Source organism: Notolepis coatsorum, assembly GCF_963971535.1.
Source record: "Notolepis coatsorum genome assembly, chromosome: 16".
Classification (NCBI taxonomy): Eukaryota; Metazoa; Chordata; class Actinopteri; order Aulopiformes; family Paralepididae; genus Notolepis; species Notolepis coatsorum.
In genome coordinates, this window is record NC_140180.1 from 67,501,907 (window position 1) to 67,529,247 (window position 27,341).

At 44.8% G+C, this 27,341-nt stretch overlaps 1 protein-coding gene across 1 annotated transcript; it reads right to left on the bottom strand.

Moving 5' to 3' along the window:
- Nucleotides 1-251: 251 nt before the first annotated feature.
- On the bottom strand, nucleotides 252-26,980 carry LOC311242709 (heterogeneous nuclear ribonucleoprotein U-like protein 2). The gene is made up of 11 exons (XM_084331716.1): nucleotides 26,073-26,980; nucleotides 24,390-24,463; nucleotides 23,815-24,060; nucleotides 10,674-10,786; nucleotides 9,582-9,848; nucleotides 9,223-9,345; nucleotides 8,486-8,587; nucleotides 4,780-4,951; nucleotides 3,855-4,088; nucleotides 827-891; nucleotides 252-392 (listed from the first exon to the last, which is right to left on the bottom strand). Exons 1-11 carry the CDS (start codon nucleotides 26,834-26,836, stop codon nucleotides 315-317), a joined length of 2,238 nt encoding a protein of 745 aa, XP_084187842.1. The 5' UTR covers nucleotides 26,837-26,980; the 3' UTR covers nucleotides 252-314.
- Nucleotides 26,981-27,341: the final 361 nt, after the last annotated feature.

Genomic DNA, 27,341 nt, shown 5'->3' on the forward strand with positions numbered 1-27,341 from the left:
GTCTTACATTTCTACTTCATAAAGTAAAAATCCCATAATTTTTTTTAAATACTGTCAAATAAAATATAAATTCAATTACATTATTTATTTTTCTTCTTAAAAAGGTGCTATAGATAACATTGTATTAAAAACAAATATATATTAATAATAAGTCAAAGTCAGCTTTATTGTCACTTCTCATAATGTGCAAGACATACAGCGCTTTTAAAAAGGTTGTCATCTCTCCCCAGTTCAGATGTACACACTTTATAAAACCATTACTTAAATCCAGTTAGTGCATGACACCAGAGACAGATCTTTTGTCGATTGGCACTTTACCAGTAACCATGGTAACCGCTGTAGCAGACACTTCTGCCGGTGTAGAATCCTTGATCTTGGTAACCTGAGTTCCACTGAAATTAAATCAGGAGAGATGAGGTATTTAATCATCTAAGTCATGTGTGTGTGGTCAGGATAACTTACGTTCTAAATATATTCAATAGTAGGGCCATCCCGATTTGAGCTTCCAAGCTTCAGTAGTAATTATTAATGAATCAAAGCTTCATTCTTTCAATGTGTTGGGAAAATGAGAGCTGTGGGGTCGACAAGTTTTCTGAAAATATGATGATGTCTGAGAAGAACTGTTGGGACTATTTATTATGCTGAAGTAGGCACATTTTTTTTTATATATATATATATATATATATATATATATATGTATATAACACTAAACACTAAAGACAAAAAACTAAGTATTAGAATAGTGATTTTGACATTACCGGTAATTACCATGGCAAGCATTCAGGTTTATTAGCCCTAATTCACAGCCATAGTACAGTTCACTCACAGGTCTTGGCTGAGATCCCCAGTGTGACTTGTACATCTGCTGGTTGGGTCTCGAGTCATTCCACTCTACAAAAGAAACAATCACAGAATGTATTTAAAGAGCCCAGGAAATGGCCTCGGGAACACGTTTTACTTCTATAATGTAATGTGATGTCTTTCTGAAGGAAGTGGGCTGTTTGTTCAGGAATGAACAACACAGGTTTCAGCTAGTGATGTTAACCTTTATTCTTGTTGAGGACCAATAGGAAGAATGTTTTATATGATCGCCATCTCTGAGTGGCGTCTCTACAAATCGTAGCTCCAGTTCTGCAGACCCCTCTCTGATTGGTTGAGCTCCATTTCTGCAGCCCCCTCTTTGATTGGTTGAGCGAAGCCCCTCTGATTGGTTTAGCTCGTCATGCGGTAAAAGGCGGATTGTTACAAAGGATCAGATTAAACCGAATATATATATTTATTGATTGATATATATTGCATAGTATTTGTATATCGTTTGATATCCCTTGTATATTCCTTGTACATATACACGGAATATCCCTTTAGCTTACTACAGACCATAATATTTCATTCTCCTATTGGACAGCGGTCCACCGGCGCCAGGGACCGGCCTCCGGAGTCAGGTTCAAAGTCACCGTCAAGACATGTCTGGACATGCCCGGCCTTGCCCAGGGATACGCGACAGAAATGAGATTGGCACTAGTTTGTTCACTGTGCGTATAAATACGGCGCAGGTGAATACAGAAGCCCCTTAGTCTAAGAGTTACCAATAAGTTGAAGCCTCACCCACGATACAACGTGCGGTGAAGTATGGCCTGTTTGGCCCCAGAATAGAGCATTGAGACCGCGTGCGAATTAATAACTGAATTGTCAGAGTTTGGCGCTATACCGTCGAGTGCGACATATTTCTATTAAGTCAATAATAGTCTATTTGTGTATAGTGTATCGTGCGGTTAAAGTTCTACAGTGACCAGCATCTCCAACGCTTCCTCGTATTAGCTAGAGTTCTTATCCAGGCTGGGCTGACCACATGGCGCTTTCACCCGAGGAGACCTAGACGAGAACCGTATGGACATGTACACTGGATTAATCTACCCGACGACTACATAGCCCTTTGCGGCTGGAATATATTTGCTTTGGTCCTGTGATTTATGGAGCGGATAATCGCCGACGCCTGCACGCGTTGGATTTACCCCGCGAGGAGTCAAGTCGAGTCGGCGCCTCAGAGAGCCTGAGGCCGACTAGCTTTCTTCACTGTGGAGCTACAGTCTACGGAGAACAGCTGTATTCGTCTGTGGATCAAGAGGCTATTGCACCGGCTCCTGTACCTGGAGTCTCCTTAGTCATCGTTGACCAGACGTTCTACTACCGACAGATCTTCTACCCTGCTGGCTTACAACCAGGGGGAACCCCTTCCAGTATCTCCCGCTATATTACTAGTGTACCATAGATATAATTCCCTAAGATTCAGGTTGTATAATTACCTCCTGCGTAACCAGAGAATGGACATTCATTGTTGATTTGCCTACGCACATTCCTTTGCCTTACAAGTGCATTCAAAGAATAATGTAAAGTATATTATGTACCCTTTGCTCCATTAAATACTTGATTATACCTTTGTGTGGAACCGATTTCATTGTGGGAAGTGTTCATCATATTCATATATCGTGTACTGTATGGCCAGTAATTAAAGTACATAAAGCGGTAGTGGTTTAATGATACCATACTTATCAATACAGTCAGGGAATTGTACCCCTCAGTTACACGGATGTAATGTTATCATCTCAAGAAGATAAAAATAAATGTACTACCAGATTCGCGTTTATAACGTTATTTCGCGTGACTTCGCGGTTTATTCATAACGTTATGCACAGTTCACAACACAGCCAGCTGTCCGAAACTGTACATTGTAACGTTATAGGTTTATTCACATAACGTTATTTCACGTGACGCGTTCAACTTGTTTACACTCCCCACTTACTGAAACTGTACCATATGACGCACTCCCCACTTAATGCCTTAACTAGACAGTTACAATGTAACATTTAGATTAACACAGTTAATGCCTAACTAGACAGTTACAATATAACATTTAGATTAACACAGTTAATGCCTAACTAGACAGTTAACAATATAACATTTAGATTAATTAACCCAGTTAATGCCTTAAGAGAGAGAGGCTGGTGGTCAAGTCAAGTCAAGAGTTTCATTTGTCACAAGTTGTTTATTTGCATACAAGTTTACAATGAAATGCAGGTGGTCTTGCCCGCAACGATGTGCATAATACAATAGTAATAACATAATAGAATCCAATAGAACGACATTGTGCAATAAAACAAGTAAACAGAGTAGGGCATATCGGTATATGTACATAAGTTATTTACAGAGCATGGTAGGACATGCTAGGTCCTGTGATAGTGCAATACACTGTTAGCTCCGGATGAGGCACTGGGTCTTTATGTACATGCTATATTGGTGGTCAATGTCACTTCGGATTGCTACGACACATCTCTACTGCTTGTGACAGGCTGTGGTGCGTTCCAGACTTTACTCCTGTTGGGAAACTATAGCGATGGTCTGTGCTCACCACACTTTTCTTCGGCCTCCCCGCAGCGAGCCAACATAACATAACATTATATTTGCGGCATTACATTTGCGACATCTTTTTCTTTTCTTGGCGAGAGCACCTCGATAACCTTACGCGCACCTCCCTCGCGTACCTTAGAGAGGGGCTTCGCTCAACCAATCAGAGAGGGGCTTCGCTCAACCAATCAGAGAGGGGGCTGCAGAAATGGAGCTCAACCAATCAGAGAGGGGTCTGCAGAACTGGAGCTACGATTTGTAGAGACGCCTCTGAGTGCAGGATGGGTTAGTGGCAACTCTCCAAGGAGAGAGCAAAATGGAAATTGGATGTAAAAAGAAATGCCATTTGTCATTCTTTTGGGGTGTGCAATCCCATGCATTATGTATAGTATGCCCAGGTGCCTGGGGCAACCAGATGAAAACACAGTTTTAAGTAAGGCCTCGCTACTCACCACATCTCCCATCCCGCTGGTTCCTCTGGGTGGGGCTGGGGATAGGGCCATGGGGGAGGAGTGTATTCTTATGGAGGCAGGGGTTCTTCCTCCTCCTTTTATTAACAGGGGGCAGTAGGCTGCGTGCCTCCTCTCTGTACTCCTGTAGGAGCGCCTGCGCCTGTTCCCGGGGCAACTCCACATAGTGCAGCTCATCAAACAGCTCCCCCTGCTGGTCCGGAAGACTGCAGCTCACTGTTGAGAAGAGTGAAGCAATTGAGGCCCCATAGATATAGATTCATGACAGTTTGCTCTCTGAATTAAACTTGGAAATCTGCATTCCTTGTATGTAGTACATACATAAAGTATGTAACTGTTATGGGGACCTGCACACCCAGGTGGAAGTGGCCGTTAATAGCAATATTTCCACTTGCTAGCTGTGCATTTAGGAGGTTATATAATCAGAAAACACAGAAATGATGCTTCAGTGACCAGCATGTTAATGTTTTTATGTTTGGGAAGTTTTCACTGACCTGGATCCAGAAATAACACCTAAATTACCTAAACGATCATGTGGCAACCATCCACTCTATACTTCAAATGTCTGTCCTTTTAGTATTCATACAAATCTCCTTCACATACAGTATTTGCATACTAACCGATCACATACTGAAAATTGCATACAAATAGTATGTAGCACGGAGAAATGGAAAGCAGTCAGAGTGACTATGTCATAAATGCACTTGCAGCTGAATTATATAGTGCCAGATCCAAACGCCTCCAGTATGGGAAAATAAATGGTGTTTCAAACCATCGCCTTCTCCCAAGATCTTGATATGGTATAATTACTATAATACTGGTATATAACACTTATGTGTCAGACCTTGGAGTTTAAGCAGGGCATAATTACTATAATACTGGTATATAACACTGTTATGTGTCGGACCTTGGAGTTTAAGCAGGGCCATCTCTGGGATCTCTTCTCTCTCCCCTCTCTGGTGCTCCCTCAGCCTCCTCCTCCACTCCGCTGCCAGGGGAAACACCACCACCACCGCCCGCCTCCCAAACGTCTGGAACAGCTGCAGCTTGTGGCGCCGTGCAGAGAAGAGCACGTTGAGCTGGGAGAGAGAGAGGAGCGGTAGGATGACAGAGTGAGAGAATGGAGGAGGTATGTTGGAAAATTACATAATGGCTTTAAACTAGACTAACGTCAGGGGCAAGACACTACAGTTAAACTAGACTAACGTCAGGGGCAACAAGACACTACAGTTAAACTAGACTAACGCCAGGGGCAAGACACTACAGTTAAACTAGACTAACGTCAGGGGCAAGATACTACAGTTAAACTAGACTAACACCAGGGGCAAGACACTACAGTTAAACTAGACTAACGCCAGGGGCAAGACACTACAGTTAAACTAGACTAACGCCAGGGGCAAGACACTACAGTTAAACTAGACTAACGTCAGGGGCAAGATACTACAGTTAAACTAGACTAACGCCAGGGGCAAGACACTACAGTTAAACTAGACTAACACCAGGGGCAACAAGACACTACAGTTAAACTAGACTAACGTCAGGGGCAACAAGACACTACAGTTAAACTAGACTAACGCCAGGGGCAAGACACTACAGTTAAACTAGACTAACGTCAGGGGCAAGACACTACAGTTAAACTAGACTAACACCAGGGGCAACAAGACACTACAGTTAAACTAGACTAACGTCAGGGGCAAGACACTACAGTTAAACTAGACTAACACCAGGGGCAAGACACTACAGTTAAACTAGACTAACGTCAGGGGCAAGACACTACAGTTAAACTAGACTAACACCAGGGGCAACAAGACACTACAGTTAAACTAGACTAACGTCAGGGGCAACAAGACACTACAGTTAAACTAGACTAACACCAGGGGCAAGACACTACAGTTAAACTAGACTAACGTCAGGGGCAAGACACTACAGTTAAACTAGACTAACGTCAGGGGCAACAAGACACTACAGTTAAACTAGACTAACGCCAGGTGCAAGACACTACAGTTAAACTAGACTAACGTCAGGGGCAAGACACTACAGTTAAACTAGACTAACACCAGGGGCAACAAGACACTACAGTTAAACTAGACTAACGTCAGGGGCAAGACACTACAGTTAAACTAGACTAACACCAGGGGCAACAAGACACTACAGTTAAACTAGACTAACGTCAGGGGCAACAAGACACTACAGTTAAACTAGACTAACGTCAGGGGCAACGAGACACTACAGTTAAACTAGACTAACGTCAGGGGCAACGAGACACTACAGTTAAACTAGACTAACGTCAGGGGCAAGACACTACAGTTAAACTAGACTAACGACAGGGGCAAGACACTACAGTTAAACTAGACTAACGTCAGGGGCAAGACACTACAGTTAAACTAGACTAACGCCAGGGGCAAGACACTACAGTTAAACTAGACTAACACCAGGGGCAACAAGACACTACAGTTAAACTAGACTAACGTCAGGGGCAACAAGACACTAGTTAAACTAGACTAACGCCAGGGGCAACAAGACACTACAGTTAAACTAGACTAACGCCAGGGGCAACAAGACACTACAGTTAAACTAGACTAACGTCAGGGGCAAGACACTACAGTTAAACTAGACTAACGCCAGGGGCAACAAGACACTACAGTTAAACTAGACTAACGTCAGGGGCAACAAGACACTAGTTAAACTAGACTAACGTCAGGGGCAACGAGACACTACAGTTAAACTAGACTAACGTCAGGGGCAACGAGACACTACAGTTAAACTAGACTAACGCCAGGGGCAAGACACTACAGTTAAACTAGACTAACGCCAGGGGCAAGACACTACAGTTAAACTAGACTAACGTCAGGGGCAACGGGACACTACAGTTAAACTAGACTAACGTCAGGGGCAACAAGACACTACAGTTAAACTAGACTAACGTCAGGGGCAAGACACTACAGTTAAACTAGACTAACGCCAGGGGCAAGACACTACAGTTAAACTAGACTAACGCCAGGGGCAAGACACTACAGTTAAACTAGACTAACGTCAGGGGCAACGAGACACTACAGTTAAACTAGACTAACGTCAGGGGCAACAAGACACTACAGTTAAACTAGACTAACGTCAGGGGCAACAAGACACTACAGTTAAACTAGACTAACGTCAGGGGCAACGAGACACTACAGTTAAACTAGACTAACGTCAGGGGCAAGACACTACAGTTAAACTAGACTAACGTCAGGGGCAACGAGACACTACAGTTAAACTAGACTAACGTCAGGGGCAACAAGACACTACAGTTAAACTAGACTAACGTCAGGGGCAACGAGACACTACAGTTAAACTAGACTAACGTCAGGGGCAAGACACTACAGTTAAACTAGACTAACGTCAGGGGCAAGACACTACAGTTAAACTAGACTAACTCCAGGGGCAAGACACTACAGTTAAACTAGACTAACACCAGGTGCAAGACAGTGAGTCACCATTTCTAAAACCACTAAATGATCCATAAAGACGACTAATTATCACATGATCTCCTCTTCGAGGAGTTAGCCAATTTCACCATATAATTACATTGTCTGACATTTCTGAACTCATTGTACACAGAGTGATGTAAAAGCACTGGATGACTCTGTGAGACGTCTTTTAATACCCATGAATTATAATATCCATGAATTATAATAATACCTATCGATTATAATAATAGCCATGAGGGCGTTCTTTTTCTGCGATTATGGGCATGGCAGTGATGAGGCTATTCTTTTTCTGCGATTATGGGCATGGCAGTGATGAGGCACAACAAGGTACTGTTGTTAAAGTGAGGAGAAAGATGTAAGCTACCTCCCTGGTTACAGTGAGTGGTTTGCTTAACAACTAATATAATTCTTCATAATAGTAATACTTCACAGCTAGGATTGCAAAGAGGTGGAAACTTTCCGGTACATTTCCATATATTTTCCATGGGAAGTTAAACTGGAATATGGAAAATGTTGCCCAATTTCAAAAAAGATATTAGCTGAACTATTTTATTATTATTATTTTTTATAAATGGGAAATACATATACCGGTAATATAAGCCAATACTAGGTTTTATGGCATATTCATTTAATGTTAATTCATTAATTCAATCCTTGTGTTATGGTAATTACAGCTCAATTAAATGACGTTGATGAAAAGTAGCAATAGGGAGTGCTATTATTGAACTATAATTAACAAGGATTCCGTGTCTTCCAATGACATCACAACGCATAAACTCTTAATAACTGTCAAACTAAATTAGTGTGTGCAAAACTGTTTACAATGCTGGTATATGTGAGATAGTGTCCCTTTAAAGTTAACCTTATATGTAAATTGTACATCTTTACATTTATATTTGCAATTATGTCTGTTTAGTGTTTTATGTTTACCATCTGCATATGACATGATAAATACAGCCTGTGAAAATAACCCTTATATTTCCATTTTATTCCTGTTAATTCCCATTAATTCCCCTGGAAAGTTTCCACCTTTAAATATTCCTAAGATTTTGGATCCCTAAGCACAGCTCAGAGCGGCTGGAATGACCATGTGACCGATTGGGTTGCTTGGCCTGAAATGACCCATTGTATGAAGTGAAGGATTACCTGGTCCAGGATGTAGTTGCCTGGAAAGTGAGGGGCCATCTTGATCAGTTGAGTCAGACACTGAGATGCCTGCTGTAGCCTGCTGTCCCTCCCACCTCCACTCTACACACACAATTTCATTAGATTGACTGTATAGCAACATTAGTAAGAAATACATTAGTCGTCCACACAGCTTTAACTGTAATATACAGTCTATAGACCACTGCACTTCCGCGTTACATTGAGCTCATGGGAGAGAGAGCAATGTGGATGAGAGCCTTGACATTAAGTGGTTGTAGGTTGTAGCTACGGCTGTGAGGGTGCTGGAGACATGATCCAATAGACTTTTATATGCCTGAGTCTCCTGAATCCAGTCCCAAGTCTATCGACACTTTCTCGGCCGAGCTATAGTCACTTTTCCGCACAGTTTGCCCACGGGGTCTCTCTGGATTGTCCAGAGATCTAGGTTTATCAATCTGCGAATGCGGAGTTCGGGAGTAGGTGCGGAAAAGTGATTATAGCTCGGCCGGGAAAGTGCCGATCAACTTGGGATTGGTCTCTATGTGTTCAGGAGAGTAGACTCAGGCGTATACAAGTCTATTGGATCATGCACCCCCACAGCCGTAACCTAAAACCACTTAATGTCAAGGCTCTCATCCACATTCATTCATTTTCTCCCCCCCCCCCCCGCTCTCTCCCCCATGATTTCAGAATACCGGAAGTGTTGCAGTGGTCTATAGGATGGAGGTATAACTGACCAGCATGCAGGTGAGCAGCGCCTCGGTGCCCAGCAGGGTGAAGCGTTTCTCTGGCTGCTGCTTCATGTAAGTCCTGGCCCACTGAGTCTTCCCTGAAGCTGGAAGACCAACCATCACCACCACCTAGAAAGAGAGGGTGATTGTGAAATTAAATCAATTGATGAACGATACATCTACCCCCATGTCATTTGGTTCACTACATAGCAGTTCCAATGGAAACATAAATACCCCCCCCCCCCCCCCCAAAAAACATTCACTTTGACTAGCCAAGCCTCTCACTCCACAACACGTTCCGTTTACATAGCAACGAAGTATTGAAACAAGGACAATTCGGTCCAAATAAAACCTCCTGCTCTCACCTCACAGCACTGGGTGGAGGTAGGGGGCAGCGGAGCACGGACCCGGTCCCCAGCAGGCAGGGCCGCCAGCGGGGTGAATCCTGGAGGGCTGGGGCACCAGGGAGACATGGTGGGGTCCAAGTGGAGCTGGACGGAGCAGCTCTTACAGAGAACATGAGGGAACAGAGCGTGACCCCTGAGCACTGAGGGACTCAGGCTGAATGCTGGCCCCATGGACCGCCCGTTCTTATGGAAGGAGAGCTCAACGGCGCCATCTGTGGAAAAAGACTGGGCTCACGCATGGCCATTACACACACAGATATGTCCACACAAAAACACACACACACACACACACACACACACACACACACACACACACACACACACACACACACACACACACACACACACACACACACACACACACACACACACACACACACACACACACACACACACACACACACACACACACACACACACACACACACACACACACACACACACACACACACACACACACACACACACACACACACAGTTTAGTAAGGGATGTAACAATTATTTGGCTACAATTCAGTGCATCAGACAATTTTTTTAACATGGCTTGATTTGATTGACTACAGTACTTTTTAAATTGCATTATGTAAATAAATTAATTGAAAAGATGAACATACACTAACATTAATTTAAATTAATTCTGATCATTATGGATGATAATTTTTCAGATCAATGCAGCTGGATTCCTACATTCACATTGATACATCATGATGCATGGATACACTTTTACACCCTTTTAAATCTAGATTATAGCAATCTACTAATACCACACATACTATCTTTATCTAGATTACAGCAAGTATCGATTGATACCACAGATACTAGCTTTATCTAGATTACAGAAATTATCTACTAATACCACAGATACTAGCTTTATCTAGATTACAACAATTATCTATTGATACCATGGATACTAGGCTGTATCTAGATTACAGCAATTATCCATTGATACAACAGATACTAGGCTTTATAGGACAAGGCAATAACACATCTATAGTGGACCAGATACCAAGAAAGGAAGAGAAAGGGGGATAGGAGACAGGTGCCACTCACCACGTAACAGCCAATGATGTCGTTCTCAGAGAAGGGTTCTCCAAACTCCTCCTCCTTTCCGTTTGACACCTTTTTGCCCTTCCCATCATAAGCATAGGATAAATCCTCCTCACCTGAAAGAAGATGGTTATTTTATTATCACTTTGCACAAGGCAATTGAAATGTGTCTTTCCGCAATCTGCATATCCCTCCTACAGGCAGATAAACACACTGTGACACACATATCACTCCTACAGGCAGATAAACATACACATATCCCTCCTACAGGCAGATAAACATACACATATCCCTCCTACAGGCAGATAAACCCACACATATCACTCCTACAGGCAGATAAACATACACATATCCCTCCTACAGGCAGATAAACCCACACATATCACTCCTACAGGCAGATAAACATACACATATCCCTCCTACAGGCAGATAAACATACACATATCCCTCCTACAGGCAGATAAACACACATGTCCCTCCTACAGGCAGATAAACATACACGCATCACACTTTTCCCTGACTATTAAACTCTCATGCAGCCCAATAGTGTCTTATCCTTGTTAAGGGCTTTGGAATGTATCCAACAATAATTTCAGTCTGAAAAGTCCCCAAGTGGTGAGAGCAGTAACTGCACCTGCACCTCCTCATCCATCACTCTCAACACAGGCGCCCCCCAGGGCTGTGTTCTGAGCCCCTTCCTCTACTCGCTTTACACGCATGACTGTGTGGCAAAGCACCACAGCAACACAATCGTCAAGTTTGTGTTGAACAAACACCTGAACAATAAACTGGACTGGTCGGACAACACAGAGGCCCTCGACAGGAAGGGACAGAGCAGGCTGTTCTTCCTGAGGAGACTCAGGTCCTTCAACATGTGCAAAAGTCATTTTACCAGTCTGTAGTGGCCAGCGTCCTCTTCTATGCTGTGGCATGCTGGGGGGGGCTACATCAACTCGAGGGACACCAACAAACTGAACAAGCTGGTGAGGAAGGCTAGCTCCGTGGTGGGAGTCGAGCTGGTCAGACTAGAGGTGATGGCAGAGAGGGGGATGAGAAGGAAGCTGGCTGCTAATAGCTATCCTGGAGAATCCCTCCCACCCCCTCTACGACGAGCTAGTCAAGATGAGAAGTACGTTCAGCCACAGACTCATACCACCCCGACACTCAACTAACCGCCTCGGACAGTCCTTCATACCAGCGGCCATCAGGCTCCACAACAGTGGGCAGGGACTGCTGCCAGACATCCAACTAGAACTAATAGGAACCCAAGGAGGACAATAACACTACCTTATGCATACTGCACCTTATGTGAATACTGCACCTTATGTGAATTCTGTATATTTCAGTTAGTTAGACAGTAAATTATAACACTACCTTATGCATAGTGCACCTTATGTGACACTGAATACTGTATATTTCAGTTAGATAGTAGGGATGCACGATATTGATTTTTTGACACCGATACCGATAACTTTATGCTCCTCAAGCCGATAACCGATATTTATTGCATAATAATTTTTTTTTTAAATGTATATATATATTTTTTTAATCAAATGTCTTCTTTTTTTTTTGTATTTATAAGCTCCGACGTCATCGGTACTGCTATCGGTACTCGAGAAATTATGGAGTTTTTTTTTTGAGGAATTTAAACGTCGCAAACTAATCTTGTTGGCCGTTTTCTATCTCTCCTCCCTCGGTCTCTCTCTGCCTGCGCTCTGCTCTGGCTGTGCTCTTACACACACACTCACTCACACACACACTCACTCACTCAGACAGCTCTGCTCTCGACAGCACCCGTGTGTGTGTGTGTGAGTGAGTGTGTGTAAGAGCACAGCCGGCTCGCGCAGGCAGAGAGAGACCGAGGGAGGAGAGATAGAAAACGGCCAACAAGATTAGTTTGCGACGTTTAAATTCCTCAAAAAAAGTCTGGGTCTATTTTACTAAAGTCGATGCTGACAACGCTCGTTGCCACAAGTGCAACAAGACATTTGCCAGTAATGTATAAGCGCTGGTACTTGTCAATGTGGCTGGCGGGGAGCAGCTAACGTTATAGCTCCGAGTAGAATAATGGCCGACAATCCGGAGGTAAATAAACGAACGAGAGCTTCTGATTGGTGGTAAGAAGAAGAGGTGGGTGCAAGCGGAGGGACGTAATTGGCAGATCGACTGTCTGTCTCCGAATGTAACGTGACTACGTCACAGCCAAGAAAGGGAGCGCTGGATTTGTGTAAAACTCCCTGTTCCTAAACCACACGCTGTCAGTCATACCACAGTACTGGCAAAACGGGAGGAGGCTATAATAAAAACAAGCGCCCTTCATCCAAATCCACCCACAACGGATTTCTTTTAACCAAAAAATTTATATATATTATCGGAGCTATTAATAACGTTATCGGGTTTATCGGGATGACGTCATAATTGCTGATATCGGCCCGATAATTATCGGCCCGATAATTATCGTGCATCCCTATTAGATAGTAAATTATATTGACTTATTGTTTACACTGCTTGTGTTGTTTTTACTACCTGTACCCCCCCCCCCCCATGCTGCTATGATGCCTGAATTTCCCCCAAGGGGATCAATAAAGGAATATCTTATCTTATCTTAAGTTTGCCGACGATAGAGCTGTGGTGGGCCTGATCTCTGCAAACGACAAGAGGGCCTACCTGGGAGAGGTGGAGAACCTGGCGCTGTGGTGCCAGGAGAACAGCCTCTCCCTGTGTAGAATAACTACTTTCCAAAAGAATAGATTGTCCAATACGTCGGATTCCAATAGGCTGTACTTTATATAGAACCTTCAGCGCACGTTACATTACAGTTGAGTTCTCATCAGTTTCATTCACAAAAACGCTCTCTGCCGTCGGCAACTCAATCACCCTAAAAGGACGCAGCTGGTAGCAGGTGCAAGGCATCTAAATAATAGTATCTCTGACTAGAATAAACAAACACTCTTCCACTTCTTCATTCAAAGGTAAAAAATAATCGATATTAACATATATGAAATATAACTCAATCATTAACCTGGCCTATTAACACCCTGAACGTCAGAGAAACCAAATAACTGATTGTCGATTTTAAGAGATCTGGGGAAAGGAACTATTACTACTACTACTACTACTACTACTACTACTACTACTACTACTACTACATCTATGGGGCATCGGTTGAGAGAATAAACAACTTCAAGTACCTCAGAGTCCACATATCCGAGGACTTGACATGGACCACACACATAGACAGTGTGAAGAAGGCACGGCAGCGCCTCTACTTCCTTAGGCGCCTAAGGAAGTTCAAAGTGAGTCAGAACTCAGAAGATCTTAAAGAACTTCTATACACAATAGAGAGCATCCTGACTGGTAACATCACCTCCTGGTTTGGGAATAGCACCACATGACTGCAGCAGACTGCAGAGTGGCTCGATCAGCCAAACGCACAGGTGGGCTTCCCACTCTCCAGGATTTTTTTTACACCAGGCGTTGCAGGGCCAAGGCTAAGGCCCAGTCCACACAAACGCGGGGTTTTATGTAACCGTGATTTAATGTTCGCGGTTGCACTGTTCGTCCACACGCAACCGGGTTTTTGGAATCCCGGTTTCAGTGGTTGCGTGTAGACATAGTAACCGAGATTATTTCCAGTGTTTACGGCAGAGCTGTTGCAAGTAGCGTTATATGAATATACCGATATAGATATTAGACCTGGCCACCATCACCAGTAAAGAATAAATAGCGAGCGATATCGGGGGTCCCTGATGTAAAGAAGATGAAAGTCTTTTTCTGGTCTGCATCCCCTTAACAATTGTTTGTATTGAGCCGTATTGTATTGTACCCATTCTGCAATCTGTTAAATAAAGTTTTCATCCATTCATTCTACTAGCGTTACCGTTACTAGTACAATCAATAGCGAGCGATATAACAACATTAACCAGACTGCTATATCAACAATGTTTGTGTCCAGCAAGCTAACGTTAGTCTCCCCATGTGTAACGTTATTAAGCATTAACCTATGTTGGAAATGACAATTATCTATAAATTAATGACGTGATGATTAAAGTATTTCCACTCCATTCCACGATACCAGCGCCTCACCAGCTAACCACACGTAGCCAACAACAACGGCACGATATGTACGCTAGTAGCCGCAATGCTAACTATTATAATGGTAAATCCCAATAACATTAGCACGTAAGCTAACAAAATCAGCGATCTTTTTGTGAGACTAAACTCTCCGCTCTTGGTGGTAAATTGTGTTGACGTTGGTTTTGTTTCATCAACAAATGAGGCAGAACACAGTGAATGTTTGTAAGAATATGTTTGTATGTACAAAATATGTTTTAAACTGTTTTTATATTAGCTTTAATATCCTTATATTTTTTCCATTTTTTCCTGTTTCTTTTCTGGCTTAAACATCTAGCCCAGGGACTACACCTGAAAACATTGGGTTATAACTATAACCAAGTTCTGTTAGTAATGGTGACGCTCGGCGTCACTCACGCACTGTACCTCGCTTGTGCACGCGCACTGAATAAAATTCCACAATGTACCTTTATCCCAATATTCGTCTGACCACACCCCTCATTAGCTTACCTTCAAAGGTGTGTGGCCATCTACTCGCCTCCTTCCCAAGCTTTCACCACAACGTGAGATTAAGGGCTGCAGCGGCGTCGGACGCCGAGCGTCACCATTACTAACAGAACTTGGTTATAGTTATAACCCAACGTTCTGTATCGTAACGGACACTCGCTCGGCGTCACTCACGCACAAGGGAGGCCGAGCGAGAGCCATCGGCTGACAAATACACCCCGCTGAAGGCCCCCCACAACCATCACATCAGGGAGGACCGAGCCCCCCCGACCCCCCCTAATGGAGGGCACCCCCCCTACTGGGGGATCACGGGAAGGCGACGGACCCGACCGTGCGAAGAGGCACTCAAGCAACTCAACGCACAGGGTGAGCAGACCGTGGCCTGACCCCACGACTACCCACACGCACAACCCGCATGCCACCCGGGAATGAACGGAAGAATGACCTCGTTACTGCCCCCAGAATCACGGGGTCAAGAGCAACCCCAACCCCGTGGCAAGGCCATAGCAGCGGAGCGCGAAGGAAGACCCAGACCCACCAAAGGGACTGGACCCCCTGGAAACGGGGGCCCGGAGAAGTCCACGATGCCAGCATCAAGACCCCACCAGGTGGTCACTCAGTGACCCCGCCCCCCACATCGCCAGCGTATTCGGACAAAGGCCCCTCACCAGAGCGGGCCCTGTCCCCCCAATAGCACACCGCCTGGTACACTGACCCTGCAGTACAGGCAGTCAGCATGGCCGTAAGAACCAAAGGCTTACCACGGAAGCAGGCAGCGCACCGGGGAAAAACCAGGCAACAGGCCGTTAACCCGAGCCTGGAGACTGCGGACGAGACAGGCGCCAGAGGGGTCAGCTGAACACAGCCGCCCCGGCGGAAGGGGCATATGCTGACGTTGTCGACCACCATGACAAGCCTCCCTCAAAGCGAAGGCTGACACGATTGGCAGACGTCATGAACATGCAGGGGCACACTCAACCGGGCAACCCGGGAGTTGACACTGCACCGACACACCAGAGAACCAACCACCCAGTCCTTACCCTATGCGGTGGTTGGTAGGGATGGGTACCGAATTCGGTACTTTTGAGGTACCGAACCGAAACACGTCGGTACTACCGAGTATCGAATCAAGTGAGAAACCGGAAAAAAAATAAAAAAAAAATAAAAAAAAATATTTTGTATTAATTTTTTTTAATTTTTTTATGTCAACGTTCACACGCACAATATATGCTTACCTAGGATTTGACTTGATTCAACAACAAAGCAGTCGGAGCAATGACGAGCCGAAAACTGTCGAAATTGTAGTTATTTGAAGTTTGGATTTTTTTTTACGACTGATGTAGGTAAATTAAATTTCTTGAGACTAAAGTACCGAAAAAAGGTACCGTTGGGTACCGGTATCGATTCACAGGTACCGGTACCGGTATCGGTTCAAATGTGAAAGGTACCCATCCCTAGTGGTTGGTCCCATAACCCCTCAGGAAAAAACTCCAAAACGTACCTGCGGCACTACCGCAGTACCAGTGTTTCAGTTTCCAACAGGGTTATCCCGGGCCTACGGGTCAACGAAAACATTACTTCGGACCGGACCCGGCGATACGGGGAGCACAGGGTCCCCCGAGGAGGTCAAAGACCACCCCAACAGGCCCCTCTTCGCCATGCGTAAGAGAAGAGCGAAAGAAATGGAGAACCAGCCCCAAGCACCCCGTACTTGGTATTCCCAGGAGGTCTCCCAACCAAGTACTAACCAAGACCAACCTGCGTAGCGGCCGAGATCTGACGAGATCAGGCGTGTACAGGTTGGCACGGCCGTAAGCCATTACGACAGTGTAGAATACAACGTACCCAACAAGGGTCTCCATAGCGCCTAACCCTGTGACACCCGGACCGACCTGGCATTTCCCCCCCTGGAAAAAGCCCAAGTCCCTCAGGGTACCAGAACAGCAGATCTGCATCCCCAACCACGCCGACATGCCAACTCCAGGAGAAGGGGCAGATATGCGTGTTGATCTTAAACACGAAAAGAAGGCGCCACCCAGACGTGCGGTGCGACCCCAGGGCGTGAGACCCTTCTACGTATGTTCAGATCCATTCCGTCATCATCCCCCGATATGAACGAGAATCCGTCGACAACCACACAGGTCGTCGGAAGAGGAAAAACCCCCATCCCAGTTGCTTTATAAAAACGCTGTTTTAACCCCAAGCAACCAAGGCGCGCCAGTCTAGGGCTGGGCGATATGGCCTAAATATGATATCACGATATTTTCTGACCTTTCGGCGATACACGATACACATCACAATGTTTTTCTTTTTTACCCCAAACAATTCATTATGAGGCTTACCAAGACAGTATTTGAGTTTGCAAGCTAACATTAAAGACAAAATAAAATACCCATGCATTTAGCATTTTTATATTATATATTAGATTTAGATTATTGGATTATTAGATTATAATATATTGCATATATTTAGCAATGAGATATTATATGATTTAGATATGAAATATGATGAATTGAAAATGGGGGACCCTGATGTAAACAAGACAAAAGTCTTTCTCTGGTCTGCATCCCCTTAACAATTGTATGTATTGAGCTGTACTGTACCCATTCTGCAATATGTTAATAAAGTTTTAAATCAATCAATCAATAGCATTTTAATGAAACTACTGTATATTTGTATGTCTCTAAATGTTTTGATGAATTGAAAATGGAGGACCCTTATGTAAAAAAGCCGAAAGTCTTTTTCTGGTCTTCATCCTCCTGTACTGTATTGTACCCATTCTGCAATCTGTAGTTCTCATTCATTCATTCTGACGGAAAACAGAATAATTTTGATTGACAGTCCAGTCTGCCAATTACGTCACACCGCTTGCACCCGCCCTGCTGTTCTTAGCACCAATCGGCAAGCGCTATTAGTTTTTGACTTCCTGAATGTCCTGTGTGCTCACATCAACAAAGCTACTTACATTAGCTCCCCGCGACCGACTAGTAGGAGACCAGTGCTCCACAGGATGACTAAATGAGCCATAATGATTTTACCTCAACAAATGTTATAATAAAAGCCTTTCCATACATCTGTCTGATTGAAAACTTTATTAACAGACCGCGGAATGGGCATATCTCAGCACGGGCTGAGATATGAACGAGTAACGTGTGGACCAGATTGACGCGACACAATCCTATTGGGCAAAACATCACGATATCCACGATACGTTGAAAAAGTGTATCGTTAATGAACTGTACCCGATATTTATATAATATCGTCATATCGCCCAGCCCTACGCCAGTCAGTTGCTTAATGTCCAACAGAACATCCCGAGCTAGCACTATGTGTGCGTCGGGCATATCCACATCAATAAATAGGCTATTTAGACCTTTCATTGAATCCCCAAGGCGCCCAGGGGAACGACAAGAGGGGTGAGATGCAACCTAACTCCAACTCTTTCTAATAACAAAGAAAGAAGCATCAACAGCATAAACCCAAGCTGCACAGCCGGGAGTAAAAACTGTTTACATTTTTACATCCAGTCACCCCTTATTTAGAGAGTATAGACCGAACTTTCCCAGAAGCCTTCCCACATGAGTCGTAGTATGAAAAAGACATGTCAACTGCGAGTCACGTGACCAACTGACTCAAGTTTACACATAAAATCGAGCGTAGCAGACCCGTAAGCCCTACGCTCTAACCCGACACTTTAACACCACAGACCTTCCGTAAAGATCTTAACTCACGGAAGCCGTCGTCATAGCAACGTATATGCTATGACGGGGGGAAACCCCGCACACGACTCCTGTTTGTAATAGGAGCCGTGTCAGGACAACCCCCCCCCCCCCCCTGCCAAGTCGTTGAACGGCTCGGCCCTGACTGGCTCAGCAGAAGAGAAAAAATCCCCTAAAACCAAGCAAGTGGGAAGGAGGGGTTTATTCGGCACCCCCTCACAAAAAAAACCTTTTCCCTACACACAATAACAACTGTAGCATTTTGAGACCTTTGGTAGAATGCTAATGTATAGCGTAAGCTAATACAATGCCCGCTACCCACAGACTGTGAACAGGATTTATAACAAAAACAAGTCGTGTGTGTGTGAATCCTACACCCGCTTTCTATGTCGTACATAGCAAAACACTGACAGAGAGTAAAACGGCTAGGCCGTGGAACGTGTGTATACGAGTATTACTGCAACTAACACAACAGTGTTGTGGATCAACATTACTTTGCTCAAGCAACAGATCATACAACCAGCTTCTACCTGCATGTGGAGCGTCAGGCTAAAATAGAACCTTTCTATGACTGAGTGTATGCTTGCAGACCTTGCTTAATCTCGTAACACAACGTGACTCATCTCTCAATGTAACAATGCAGATTCACATTTTGCAACCCCATCATATGTATTGTTGAAGAAACACACAGTTTGTTTGGCCAATAATATAGTCCCCCTTTAAGGGGACTTTTTATTTATTTGGGCACAAAAATCATGAGAGGGCCGGGGAGGGTGTAGAGGGGACCACAGGGGGAAAAGTCACTTAGCGGTAGGGCTGGGCGATATGACGATATTATATAAATATCGGGTACAGTTCATTAACGATACACTTTTTAAACGTATCGTGGATATCGTGATGTTTTGCCCAAGAGGATTGTGTCGCGTCAATCTGGTCCACACGTTGAAACTTTTGAACAGCGCCGCCCCACACACACTACTGCATCAAAGTTACTACTTATGATAACAAAGGCATTCGTTTTGTGGCATTAACGTTATATAGTTACACGTTCAATAATAACATCAGCGTATTTACATAGCAACGTCCGAGGTCGACCTAGATATAGCAAGCATTAGTCGTTCATATCTCAGCCCGTGCTGACTCAGTTGTGCCCATTCTGCGGTCTGTTAATAAAGTTTTCAATCAGACAGATGTATGGAAAGGCTTTTATTATAACATCCGTTGCAGTAAAATCATTATGCCTCCAGTCGTTTAGTCGTCCTGCGGAGCTAAAAGCTAAACGTCGGCCGCGGGGAGCTACCAGTGTTGTTGTCATTGAGCTCTCCAATGGCGGAAGTAAAAAATTAATACGCGCTTGCCGATTGGTGCTAAGAACAGCAGGGCGGGTGCAAGCGGTGTGACATAATTGGCAGACTCGACTGTCAATCAAAATGATTCTGTTTGCCGTCTGAATGAATGAAAACGTTATTAACAGATTGCAGCATGGGTACAATACAGTACAGCTCAATACAACAACAGTGGACTGGAGGATTCAGACCAGAGAAAGACTTTCGTCTTGTTTACATCAGGGTCCCCCATTTTCAATTCATCATATTTCATATCTAAATCATATAATATCTCATTGCTAAATATATGCAATATATAATCTAATAATCCAATAATCTAAATCTAATATATAATATGAAAATGCTAAATGCATGGGTATTTTATTTTGTCTTTAATGTTAGCTTGCAAACTCAAATACTGTCTTGGTAAGCCTCATAATGAATTGTTTGGGGGAAAAAAAGAAAAACATTGTGATGCGTATCGTGTATCGCCGAAAGGTCAGAAAATATCGTGATATCATATTTAGGCCATATCGCCCAGCCCTACTTAGCGGCGTCTGCTGCCTCGAGCCGCTCGGGTTTTGCCACCCCGAGAAGCCCCGGAGGGACGGTAGTTAATCTCTTCTTCTCTGGCACTCGAACCTGCTCCAGCCAAAGGTGGCGCTGGATCAGGGTAGCCAGGGCGCGCACTTTCCCAGAGGCTATGGCCTGCACCTGGGTAAGATGCAGTACAGCTCCTGCCGCCTGGGTGATCTGATCGCGTTGTATCTCGGTCAGATCCGTGCCGCCCATCATTATCCCCGATACAAATCTAGCCAGCTGCGCGATGTTAGAAGCGGCAGCCAGCGATTGTGTACCAGCGACAAATGACTGGTGGTCACCCCAATATGCCAATCGCCTAGCCGATCTTCCATGGAGAACCGGCTTGCATAACGGCTCCCACACCACATCCGGACAGAGGAGAGCGGCCATCGGCCTATCAAGCCGTGGCACGCCCTCTCTCATACCTTCGACCAACCCCGCCACCCGCGTAACTGGTACGTAGGCGGGGGTAAGTCCCATGATGTGAGACACCACCTGGCCCCGACGAACATAGGCCCCCATTGAGGGGAAAAATGGGTAGACAACGTCCACCCCTCTCACCGGGCGACACTGCCAGAGATGACCTATGAGATCATCGGGGGCAGGAGCAGGCAATGGCTGCGGCACGCCGTTTGCAGCGGCAGCTACCGCCATGAGCTCGGGGAACAAAGCCCGCAGTTCCCCCTGCTGACCGTCCTCCACCGAACCCGCATCCCTCACATGCAGCAGGCTTCGACCGGTTGAGGAGCCAGTCTGATGTGGCTGATAGCAGGGCATCCTGCTGATGAGGCCGAGGTGGTTCCCCGACATCCTCGAACAAGGCGCCCCAAGGAGACATTTCTCCCCCCTCCAGCATTATCTGGACAGGAGGGATACTCGTCTCCACAGGGCCTTCAAACAAGAATCCGTCCGACTCTTCCATGTAGTCCTCAGTTTCCATCGGGCATGCAGAGACCGACGCATCCTCGCTGGACTCCAGCAATTCCCCAAACCCAGGCCGTTCGCGCCTGCAGGACACCATCTTGCGACGTGAACGGGCAGACGCGAAAAGTTTGCGTCGCAAATCCTCCGAAACCAAAGGAACTGGTCGCTCACAAACGGACGATTCCCCGGAACCAGAGGAACCAGAGTCGGGATCAGGCCACCGCCGGAGCGGCGGCACCGATGCACTGGCTCCTCGGAGAGGCAAACTACCCATCGGCTGTCTCCTGGGCTGGGCTGGCAACCAAGAAAGTGGCAGCAGCCCCGCACCAACGCGCACGACAGAGGCGGGAATGGAAAACCGCTGGTGAAGAGTGGGTCTACTCTCCGAGGTAGACATTATGACTTAGCTTTTTCTTTTTGAATAGTTATGAGAGAAGAAAAAAATAAGCACAATGTAAACGCGTCTCAACTTTCTTCAACTAGCAACACGTCAAGGGGGGATCTCCGAAGGCACTTCCTTGTGGTGAAAGCGAAGAAGGAGGCGAGTAGATGGCCACACACCTGCTTATGAAGGTAAGCTAATGAGGGGTGTGGTCAGACGAATATTGGGATAAAGGTACATTGTGGAATTTTATTCAGTGCGCGTGCACAAGCGAGGTACAGTGCGTGAGTGACGCCGAGCGAGAGCCGTTACGATACAGAACTAGCAGCAACCCTGCTAATGTTGGCATATTTACATTTTTTTTGTATTAATCTATAAATGTATAAACTGTTGATTAATATGCACTGTCCCTCAAATAAACTGAGTAAACTAAAAACTAAACTAATGTATCCTTTTTTGTTTATTGCACTTTGTTCTTGCTGCAAACAAATAATGAATGCTCCCCCGTGTGGTTGGTTGAAATGGCCTTCATGTTTGAACTACATCGCCACCTATTGCTTTGGCATTGTACTACATGTATATTTTACAGTTCCGCAAGTACACTGTTATTTTTTTTTTTTAAACAACTCGTGTGTACGGAGGAATATTGTTTTGAAAACCTCGGTGTCAATAATACCCGTTTTGTACCTCATTGTTTGCATTTTGTACTTAATTTTGTACTCATGGTTGTATATTGTATATTTTATATAGTGTTTGGACTGTATTCTTTTTACTGTATGAAGCACATTCTGAGGGGGCTCATACAGAACCAAGCATTTCACTGTAATGTACATGTACTTTATACATGACAAATAAAACCAAACTTGGTAAGTCTGCCTTTTGTTTTGATGCACCAGCTTCCTGGAATGATCTTCAACTCACACTAAAAATCAATACCCCACTACCATATGAACATGATCACAAACCTCCCTACCTCAGTATGTAACTGTTTTTAATTTATGAACATGATCACAAACCTCCCTACCTCAGTATGTATCTGTTTTTAATTTATGAACATGATCACAAACCTCCCTACCTCAGTATGTAACTGTTTTTCAATTAAAACATGATCACAAACCTCCCTACCTCAGTATGTAACTGTTTTTCAATTAAAACATGATCACAAACCTCCCTACCTCAGTATGTAACTGTTTTAAATTTAAAACATGATCACAAACCTCCCTACCTCAGTATGTAACTGTTTTAAATTTAAAACATGATCACAAACCTCCCTACCTCAGTATATAACTGTTTTTCATTTAAAACATGATCACAAACCTCCCTACCTCAGTATATAACTGTTTTTTATTTAAAACATGATCACAAACCCCCCTACCTCAGTATGCAACTGTTTTTAATTCAAGAAAATGATCACAAACCTCCCTCCCTAATTAGTATGTAATTGTTTTTTTATTTGATCTCTTTCTTTTTTTTTTTTTTATCTTTTCACTCGTGTTTTTGTCCTATTTATGCAAATGTTATTTTTTTCTTCTTTTATTTAGTGCATCAATTGGTATCTATCTTCTTGTCTGACTCTGGAGAAGATGATAAGCACATTTCCCATAATGTTTGCATGTTCCTTCAAGCCTTACCCAGCAGCAGGGAGGTGTCCCCCGCTGACCAGCCCACCCTTAGGCCATAGGGCTCTGGCTCCTCCGCTTGCTTCTTCTGCCCCTGGGCCAACAGCTTCCGGTCCAACCTCACCTCAAAGCCCACCCTGCCACTCCGCACCCCGTGGGTCAGCCGGCAGCCCGACCACAGCAGAGGGAACTGGGCCCAGAAGCGAGGTCCGCCGCAGCTGCCGCCAGGCTCCGCCTCAAAATGGAGGTCGCTGGAGTCTGTGGGAAAACAGACGAATAAGATGTAAGAGAAAGGTAGAATGTAACTAATTACAACTACTGTAGTCACTTGCATAGATTTTTATTGTTTGATTAATGCAACTTTTTGAGTACTTTTAAGTCTATACTTTCACTTCTAGGGATTCAGAATGTACATTTGTTCTGCACACAATCACAATGCTGTCATATGATTTCATAAGGACCTTTTCATTTTCAAATTTAACCAAACGTTTAAATACTGATTGAAATAAAGCCACGGTGGTAAACAAACTTAACAAAGCATGTTTATTGTCTGTTATCATTTAATGGCTTGCCCTTCAAATACTTACATGGATCTAGTCTGACTTGGTCTGCATCTTGCTCCTCCGTACCTCTCTCTGGCTGAGGCGCTGGTGACTTGGCTCTGCAAGGAACCAGGATGCAGAAGGTGGGTGATGCACGAAGACATTTGTAATTAAAAGGGGCATGCCACCCATTTTTAAGAATTCACATGTTCTTCCTGTGCTCCTGGACAGTTCAGTTGGCATTTGTTAACGTCTGCACCACTCATTTTACATTCCAGTGACATCACGATATTAGAGGGAATGATCATTTTTCATTGTAATTGAAAAACGTAATAATGGGGGCGGTTAGGTGGCGTAGCGGAGATTGCGTTCGTCACCAACCCCGGAAATCCAGCTCACAGCTCCGGGGTTGTCACCAGCTTGGCTGGCCGTTCACACTCAGTGGTGCAGTGCTGGTATAACTCGGTATAACGGCGTTATACCTCGGTCACTGAGGCTGAAGTACGCGCAATCGCTTTTTACATGGCATTATCCAACCGGACTCCCGGAGAAGCATGCAGCTGCAGAGCCGCAGAGCCAGCGGCGCTCTCTGGGCCGCGCGCTGACGGCCGCGCTGTGAGGCAATAGTATCCAGCTGCAGGACGAGAGCAGCCAAAAAAAACTGTGCATGCGCGCGCACACGCGCACGCGCGTGGAGCGTTTGACCTACTGTCAATTTGCCACTGCACCACTGTTCACACTAATACAATTGGCGTATTAGAGGGTGGGAGAAGCTGGCGGGGTGGGTCCGGGTCGTTGTAAAACAGCGACTCCTACAGTTCGGTCGGGGCGCCTGCTAAGCGCGGATAGGACCTGAGAGGGATAGTGTGATCCTCCCACACGCTACGCCCTCTCAATGAGAATCCGCGCTGCCAGGTGAAAAGAAGCGGTGATTGGCTGGACGTGTGTCGGAGGAAGCACGTGGTAGCCTCCACTCTCCCAGATGATCTGACTGTGGGGGGTAAGTGCACAGTGACCAGGAAGGGATTGGGAATTGGCATACGACTAACATTGGGATGGGAGAAAATCAGGAGGAAAATGGAGGGGGGAAAAGATCAATAATAAAAAAAAAAAAAAAAAAAAAAATTATAATGATCAGTTTAATGTTTGCACGGATCTGTATACAAAAATATGGTTCATCGTTTAGAATAAGATTGCAGGGACATATCTACAGCACCACAATACTTAATTTAGAATGGTAAATAATAAATATTGCACTAACTACTAGATAATATTGCGATTTTGATAAATCGGTATGCCCTACCTCTGGCACAGGATAAACATACATTCTTAAAATGGGTGACGAATCCGATCCGCTTTAAGTCATTCATAAACACAGATAAAACAGTACCCAATTAGCATAACAACCAACCGATGTGGTATCCCCCCCCCCCCACACCTACCCAACCCCCTCCAATGTATACTCTCTTTTTAAGACCCTTTTTGTATCACAAACAGTACTGTATTTGTAGATCTGGTATGTCATGTCTAGATGTAGCAGTACTGTCTATCTGTATGTCATGTATGTCATATATGAATTGAAAATGGGGGACCCTGATGTAAACAAGACGAAAGTCTTTCTCTGGTCTGCATCCCCTTAACAATTGTGTGTATTGAGCCGTACTGTATTGTACCCATTCTGCAATCTGTTAATACAATTTGCAATCAATCAATATACACACGCAGTACCTTTTATAGCGAATCTCCTCTTTGAACTCGTAGAAAGCCCTGCCTCTGCCCATCTCGTCCAGAACCACCTCTCCCTGTCCTCCTCTGTACATATCTTCGGAGCTCCGTTTGGAACCGAGGGACCGTGGAGCCTTGTGGTGCAGCTCAGTGTGTTCTGACACAGAGAGTTCATGGACTCTGCCACCATCGTGGTTGTCGGACTGTCGCTCGACCAGCGGTTGCCTTCTCATCACTGTCCCAGGTCCGAGCGACTCCTGCTTCGACTGACTGTGCGTTATCATCAACCCAGACGCGGGCAGTTCGAGTCCCTCCTCCGCACGGCTGTCCTCGACTAGTGGTCGGTTCGACGCCTCGGTCCCGGGTTCTGTTTGAGTGCCGGTGTCTGTGTACTGGGTGGCGGGGCGATGTTTGCATGATGGAGGTGGATCGGCTTCCAGTGGCAATGATGTCGATGTAACATCGAGATGATGATCGATGGTGGTTGTCTGCGCAGACGAGGCGACAACAACAACATCCGCCTCCGTCGCTGTTGTTGGTAGTCTTTCTGGACTGACATCTTTAGTTGTTATTATCTCCTCTGTTCCGGAGTTAGGAGCCCCTTCTTCGCGGTCCTGGTCGCGGGGTTGTATTTGCAGTCCTGCCTCGAAAGCGGACCACAGACGTCCGACGAGTTCGGCCTTCAGTCCCTTGGTGTCCAGCCCCAGCTCTTTGATCTGGGCTCGTAGCTCAGGCACTTTCAACTTTTTGATTTGCGACAACTTCATTTTTTCACTTAACTTATATTCCGTTTATTATATGTTGGGCTTCTTTGCCCCGTGCCTTTCGTTAAAAAAAATACTTTGTGGAAAAATAAACCGTAGAAAAGTTAGATACTAACTAGTAGTAACTACTACTACTAGACCAAAACAAGTTACACAGCCAAGGCAAAATTCAACATGGTGCCCTGGATTGAGATTGGCTTGAAGCCTAGCCCCGCCTTAATATTTGAATTCCGACCGACTATTGGTGCAGACTGTACTTTTGAACATGATTGGCCAACTAACATACTTCTCTTCTTCTTCTTTTTGGTGTTTTACGGCGGACGGCCACCATAATTGGGGCATTTACCGCCACCTACTGGTATCCTTTACCTCCTACAAAATCCGATTCCCCTCACCTTCATGGAGTTGATTGATTGATTGATTGATTGAAAACTTTATTAACAGATTGCAGAATGGGTACAGTACAGTACAGCTCAATACATACAATTGTTAAGGGGATGCAGACCAG

Excerpts from the sequence above, each read along its gene's own strand:
- LOC311242709 (XM_084331716.1), bottom strand. The coding sequence starts at position 26,836 with ATGAAGTTGTCGCAAATCAAAAAGTTGAAAGTGCCTGAGCTACGAGCC. Across the intron at positions 9,849-10,673 it reads ACATCATTGGCTGTTACGTG|TCTTTTTCCACAGATGGCGC; the intron begins GTGAGTGGCACC and ends GCGTGAGCCCAG. Across the intron at positions 393-826 it reads GGGGATCTCAGCCAAGACCT|TGGAACTCAGGTTACCAAGA; the intron begins GTGAGTGAACTG and ends ATTTAATTTCAG.